At 45.0% G+C, this 7,547-nt stretch overlaps 1 protein-coding gene across 1 annotated transcript in view; it reads left to right on the top strand.

The window, feature by feature from the left end:
- Positions 1-1,155: 1,155 nt before the first annotated feature.
- LOC126100475 (uncharacterized) overlaps positions 1,156-7,547 on the top strand; it is a 368,319-nt gene continuing 361,927 nt past the window's right edge. The window contains exon 1 of the mRNA XM_049911084.1: positions 1,156-1,207. Coding sequence (XP_049767041.1) covers positions 1,196-1,207 — 12 coding nt within the window. The 5' untranslated portion in view covers positions 1,156-1,195. The remainder of the gene's footprint in view (positions 1,208-7,547) is intronic.

Below are 7,547 nucleotides of genomic sequence, written 5' to 3'. Positions count from 1 at the left end.
GATCAGGGCAGTCAGTCAGTTATAGAGGATCTGCTGTTTAATGTAGAATCTAAGAAGCTACTTCCTCATCAGTTTTCATTTACACGCAGCCATTCAGGTCGAAGAAATAAAGTTGAATGCGAGACAGTAGTAGCTCTGACTCCGTGGAACTCCTACATTGAGTGTTTTGTATCTCTAACTCTTATGCAATTGGACTTCAGAGTTTAATTTTGTTCTTACGCCTGATACAGTGCATATTTTAGAAGTATTGCCGTCTTCATATCACTGAACCCGCTAATGACTTTCTGAAGAAAATATTACCTGCAATCGCTGCCTGTGAACCACTGCTTAACCACAGACTGACACATGCATAACAAATATAATAGTTATGCTTTTGCATAAGTAACGGAGTGAAGTATGATATGCACGGTACGCAAACACATGTTCACGTTACAACGTGCGTATCACAGGGAAGTCGACGAAAATTTCGTGACGAACGGACGTCACTTCGCGTCCGTAGAACCATACGGGGCGAGTGGTTCTCTGAGTCAGATCGGTGTCCATTTGAAAGTGCGGCACCAAGAACCCTTTTCTACCAGACTATACGGAGACAAATGCGCCGCACAAGAATTGGGCAGACGATAAGCGACTACCATCCACAGTGTCTTCCCGCGACGTGGATACTCGGTGTATTTGCAAGTCTCTGCTTTAGAGATCGACACGGCCTCCTGGCCGAGGACGTCAGCTGCGGGCTCTGCACGCCCTGGACGCCTACTGGCCGAGTGGCGGTGCGCTGAGTCACGCGGGCGTCGGTTGGGTTGCCTACCGGACAGGAGATTGGCCGCTCGCGCGTGGCCGCGACCCCTGACCCCGCGGCGGACCCCGCCTCGCTCGCCGGACCTGACCTATGGGACGCGCGCGCTTGCGCAATACCGGGAGTGGCCACGTGTCCGGGCTCGCGGGTGGGGAGCCGCTCGCGTCTCGTCGGCCGCTACCGTCCCGTCCCGTCCCGTCCCGTCACGTCCTTCTATTTTTCCCTCCTTTGCGGGACGGCTTCGTTTTACTTTTTTGGCGCCCCGCCTGGCTTTGCGGACACGGTAGGTAGGGGCCTGGTAGGCCGCATTAATCGGAGTATAAAAGCTGTGCTGGGGGCACGGCGTGCTGACAGTCCCTCCCCTCGTGACCCGGGCCGCTGCAGCTGAACCCCTCGCGCGAGATGACTCCAGAGGTAAGAAAAAAATACCCGCCTTTCGGCTTACCAGCGCTTCGCTTCCATTATCGGAACTTCAGTTCACGGAATTGTCGTGACAGATTGAACTGAAAATTGCTTACTTTAAGACATATGGTGCCACCGAAAATTAGTTGCCAATTCCTTTGAACCTGGTGGATAACTGTTCACTATAGTTGGAGTCAAGAACGATGGAGGTCGAGTTTAGACTCGTTCTGCGCATCTACGTCACGCATTCTCAGACAGACAATGGGCGTTCAGAAGTGTTCTCAAGACACTGGTGTGAATGCAGTAACTAATGCAATTAAAATGATCGTAGCGAGTTGTTTACTGAATTTCTATTCCATTTGTCGCGAGTTGTCATCGCTTATTGTGGTGCATACGCAAGCGAGAGACATAATTTGCAGGATATACGCTGTCTTCAAGCGGAAAGCACATTTCATGCGCGTACCGCAACTGTTGCTTCGAATCGCAAACAATGCAACCCCCGTCCGAGCCTCGACATGCGCGAACCGCCATCGTACAGGTTGCTACTTGAGTTACTGAGTCGCTGTTGAGTTTGGTTTGTATACAATGTCCTACATTACCGTCTTTACTGGTTAGCACCGGCTCCCGCGTCGCCCTTGTTACACACGTAACTGTGAGTTACAGGATTGATAAGTGCGAGGAAACGCCTTGTGACGAGGAAATTATTTCACATTGTTGCTTGACAATCCACATAAGGAACAGTTTTTTAAAATACAAATGTTAAAACTATTAAAATGAAATTGGTTGAAATGCTCAGTGGTCGGCTGTAGCTGTATTTGTTCAGCTCACTTATAAACTTTTAAGATGCATCTTCTGGCGTAAATACAACGGTATGTCATAGGTTAAAGAATGCCGCAGAGTAACAACTGGCGTGACTAGGTACAGTTTTTACACCTCCTCAATTGATAAAAGACGACCTTCAATGTATAAAAGGCAATAGTCAATGATGAATGTCATGTCTGTTTTAGGTCGCGAATTGTATAGTTTCCGATTAAAAAACGGTCTTGTCATCCTATTTCAAGCGACAAAATGCCCCTCATACATGTTATTCAGGGAAGTACTGGGCCCTGTAATGACAAAAGCAGACACGCTCGTGTATATTTTCCACCAACGAACGGCCGGCCGCTGTGGCCGAATGGTTCTAGGCGCTTCAGTCTGGAACCGCGCAACCGCTACGGTCGCAGCTTCGAATCCTACCTCGGGTGTGGATGTGTGTGATGTCCTTAGGTTAGTTAGGTTTGAGTAGTTCTAAGTTCTAGGGGACTGATGACCTCAGAAGTCCCATAGTGCTCAGAGCCATTTGAACCGCCAACGAACAGCCGACAACATAAGCTACGCGAGCGTCCCATGTGTTGTCAAAGCGTGTTCTATGACTACCGCCCGGGTACTATTATTAGACTATTATTATTATTTCAGCGTTTTTATCAGTACAGAACGGTTGGTCTAATGATTCGGGAATATGAGCTGATCCATGTGGCGATGTGTCCATGGCGGTTATTGAATGTAGTAAAAAAAATTCAACCTCTGTCACGATGTCTTATGTATAATGCTACAACTTTCCTATGCCTTTAGGCATTTTAAGGTGAAGGATTGCAGTCATTTGGCAAAGCATGTCCTACCAGCCACCAATTTTACTTGGGTCATCTACGTCTATTTCTACTTGACTATTCTGCAGTTCAATCTTAAGTACCTGGCAGAGGGTTCGTCGAACTGCTTTCCTACTATATCTCCACCGTTCCACTCCCTAATAGCACGCGGGGAGAAATGAACAACAAAATCTTTTCGTGCGAGCTCTGATATGTCGTATTTTAGTACTATGATCATTTCTGCCTATGTAAATGGGAGTCAACAAAATGTTTTTGCATTCAGAGGAATGAAATTAAAAGATCGTATGGCATTGATGGCCGGGAGCCTCCACCTGGGGAAACTCGGTCGGCCAGTTGCGAGTCTTTTCAGTTGGCCCCACATTGGGCGACCTGCGTGTCGATGCTAATGAAGTGATGGTGACAACACAGCGCCCAGTCACCGAGAGGAGGCAATCTCGAACCCGGACAGGAATACGGCCCCAGGCCTGCTCCAGTGAGAAGCGCTGCCACCGAGCTAAGCGGGCGGACATTCGGAGGAGAGAATCGGTGATTGAAATTTCGTTAAAAGATCTCCGCAACGAAAAATGCCTTTGTTTTAATGACTACCGCGCCAAATCGCTGATCAATCCTGTCTGGTGCGGTTGCCAACCCGCGCAGTAGTACTCCAGAAGAGGACGGACAAACGTATTTGAGGCAGTCTCTTCAGTAGACATGTTGCATCTTCTAACGGTTCTGCCAATAAAACACAGGCTTTGGTCCACCTTCCCCAATATTTTTTTAGTGATGGTTCCAGTTCAAGTTGTTCGTAATTGTAATCTCTAGGTGTTCAGTTCAATCGGCAACCTTTAAATTTTTGTTTGTGTCGTGTAGCCAGGAAGATTAGTGTCGAGAACCCATACGCCGGGCGTACACAACTGGACACTCGCCATTACGATGGCGGTGGGGCATGTTGTATTTCTATCTTCCTGTATGTGCTCTTGATGCTAAGCTTCCTGGTACCACGGCCCAAGTAAAACAGGACGCTGGTACATTACTTAGCCCTTGCCATGCGGCTGTAGCTGTCCACATTAAAATGTCTCAAAAGGAGGAAATTGGTATGTACGATTTTTGTTTACTGGTCCAGGACAATAATTTCAAATGTACGAGGAGAAAAAGGGCGTGGTTGTACTCACTAGAGGAAAAAAGTCCACATTTTTTGTGCACTTGTAAAAGTTTATTAGTTTCATATGCGATAAATGTACTCAGAATCAGTTGCGTATTGGACTTCTAGCACAAGCACTTACATAATTATGCGCAACCAGTCTGAAAGCGAGGTCTTGTTTTCCACTGGACCATATTATTCTTTTTCCTACACGAAAATCAACAGTTTTAAGGCTGTGGATACAATTGGACAAGTGTGACAAGAATCATACTGGGTTTTACTCATGAAGAACACGAAAAAAATGTCCTGAGATGATAGCCATCGTTACCTGTAAATTAAAACTCTGATCTTGTGATAACTTAATAATCCCTTGTTGTTGCGCTTCAGTGAGTCCAGCTGCCTAGCGGCTCTGCTTACCTTAAAGAGCTGTCATCAAAAGTCGGCACAAAAAACTGGTATAATGTGAATGCGAATGTGTGAAACACTGCCGGAGGAGAATAAAACAAAAACAAAAACAAAAAATAGCGATGAGTGAACCAGGTGGCGAATAAGACCTCCCGTTTCGTTCGTCTCGCCCCTTACCAGAGCTGTCTGCCCAGTTTCACAAAGACAATTTAAGGTCCTGGTTGTCACTCTGAGCAGGGAGGTAGGAGCCACCCGCTCCAGGGAGCTCCGATGTTCAAACTACTATTCCATTCTACGTTTTGTTCAGTTCTGCATCTAAATTCCAGTCGTCGTAACTACACTAAGTACCGTAACCTTTCAGGAATGGAGTCAAACGATTTCTATTGACTCCGGAACGTTTCTCAAATATGCTGTAATTTTACGATGCCCGTTGATGTGGCAATAGAATCATTCTGCGACAGATTACAGAAAAAATTCTACCGCTGCCAACGAACACATAGGGTAAGAACGGCGAAGGCATAGTAAAAGAAATCAGAGCTCGTACGGAAGGATGTAAAGTCTCTTTTCCCCCTCGTTCCATTAGCAAGTGGAACAGGAAAGCGAATCACTAGAGTGGTACAAGATAAGCTATCCTACGTCATGCATCTTTGCAGGGTACGAGTATAGCTGCAGATGTAGATATGAATTTCTTCGACGTCATCCGTCGCCCTTAGCGAACTGCACAAATTCAGTCGAATGCTGCAACACTTCTTTGATGTAGTCCTAAATGGATTTTTTCCGCAGTGCTTTGGCTTAACATCTATGAAGTCCGATATATGACCCTTACGTGACTAACAAAGTTACAAACATAGCAGTGCAGAACATTTTGTTTACGTCAGGAACAAGGGGCTATTAAACAGAGGAACACAATGCCGCCAACTTTTTTTCTGAGATGAAACTCCTACTAGAATAACTAAGTGGATATTAGGAAACAAGCACTCCGGTTCACAAACGTTCTATTGTTCAGGCGTCTCGAGGACAGGTAGTTCACATTCACGGACTTAACTGTGACGGAACATGGAAAAGGCGGTGGTTATACGCAGCATCTGGCGGGCAGGCAAAAGTCATGGAGCTGCCGACCTCCCATTATTCAAATGGCTTGCGATGAGATTAAATGCAGAGATCGGAAAACGATATGAGGCTCTCAGAAGAGGTCAGGGTTTAATTTGCCTGTTGGGCAAGAAGTAGCGAACTGAGCGGTGATTGGAGAAGAGGAGAGAGTGTCTGAACCAATACTTTAGCGACCCTGTAGTTACGGCCACTTCCTCAGGGTCAGGCCCACACGCCAGCAAATAATTATGGCGATAGCAACGGATGTACAGAAGTGGAGGGGGGGGGGGGGGAGGTTCAAATGGTTCAAATGGCTCTGAGCACTATGGGACTTAACATCTGTGGTCATCAGTCCCCTAGAACTTAGAACTACTTAAACCTAACTAACCTAAGGACAACACACACATCCATGCCCGAGGCAGGATTCGAACCTGCGACCGTAGCGGTCTCGCGGTTCCAGACTGAAGCGCCTAGAACCGCACGGTCACACCGGCCGGCGTGGGGAGGAGGAGAATTGATAGCCGCGGGAGAGTTAAAACATATAGTGTGCTAGTTACTATGACGCAAAGGTTACAGTTTAAGTAGCTTTCGCTGTAATATGACAGCATTGCGTATAAGTAGAAGTGGAAAATTAATATCTAGTCCCATTGCAAACACAGTTTAATCTCGGGGATTGCCTATCGCGATGTGTTGGCTAACGCCAGACCTCTGGAACTCTTAAGGAAAATTTCATTGCAGAAGTTGAACGATATTTTTCCCGAGTTAGGTACCTTGTTATCCACCTGTCGAGCCTTCACACTGGAGCTGCAGTTCTGGGGACAGCGAGCTACATTCCAGTCCGGCCTGATTTAGGTATTCCATCGCTCCACCAAAACAAAAGCCTCTGTGGTTTTTTCGGGAAAATAACTGTTCTCGTGCATGTTCTGTCGGAACTAGTCGTCTGTCTGTAATAGCCTCATTATCGACGGAATCTTATACCCCAGTCTCCACTCTTTCCTTTTGCAGATATGTGGAAACACCGACTATTCGATTCCCGGTCTGGCACAGTTTTAAATTTCAAAATGGCGCACGTTTCTCTGCAGAGCAGAATATTCATCCTGATTACTGATCGTCTTTCTGAAACGTCATGAAGCCACGGCAGTTGACAATACAAACCCACTAGCGTGGTTCTACAGATTTTTAATTAATACCGTATTAAAATTTCTTATAAATGCGGATACGCAGATTTTCTAACTGAGCAAGGTGTGTGTGGCTCGGAAGTTTGTGGAAATTATCTGTGGATATGAAATTGTTTTTGCAGTTTGTTCCAGTAGGAACCTCGAAGTCAGGGATCATAAAAGAGTTTATTTATACAACGGAAAATTACTCAAATCTTTATTTAGAACGATTATAGCTACAGGTTGCGAGACGACGGCGGAAAACAGTGTGCAATAGATTAGGTGTGCATATCGATGAACTTTTATTCAGTGCAGAGACTCTTTGTGGTTGCATGCGATATATCACACCAATTCACAAGAACGGCATTCGGACGTGCCTTCACCAGTCCAATCACACTTATCTATTATAGGTTAAGATTATTTTTCTTTTCATGTGCTGCCCTCAGTTTTTCCTTAACTTAGTGCAGCACGTTTCGGAGTTGCATTTTCTATGACTACATCGTTGTTTTTGGGCGTTACATGTGCTTCAATTTATGTCCTATCATTTACCAGTAAATAAACGACAAAGTCTTAGTTTTTCATGAAATCCACTACTGATGAGATAAATGAATTAAGTGTTGTCAAGTTACCTTCATTTGGCCATCAAAATTTAATATTCCACGTTTGCGCTTAACACTTCAAATAATGCAACATGTTTATGACAGTACTGCATGAATAATTTAATTTGTAATTCTGTGATTTACTAAAGAAGAAGTCGTATTATTATCGTGTACATAATGTGCAGTAGAGGCACGAAAATAAAAATAATTTTGTAACTACTGTTACTGTGAACTTTTAAATTTTATTTCATCTGTTTGTGTATACAATAATAATGTAACCTTCGCTTCCTTAATACATCACAGAATCAAATTAAAATTTGCGATGTTAATAATGTG

Source organism: Schistocerca cancellata, chromosome 9 (genome assembly GCF_023864275.1).
Source record: "Schistocerca cancellata isolate TAMUIC-IGC-003103 chromosome 9, iqSchCanc2.1, whole genome shotgun sequence".
Classification (NCBI taxonomy): domain Eukaryota; kingdom Metazoa; phylum Arthropoda; class Insecta; order Orthoptera; family Acrididae; genus Schistocerca; species Schistocerca cancellata.
The sequence above is the reverse complement of the archived record's forward strand: the minus strand, read 5'-3'. Positions and strand labels throughout refer to the sequence as shown.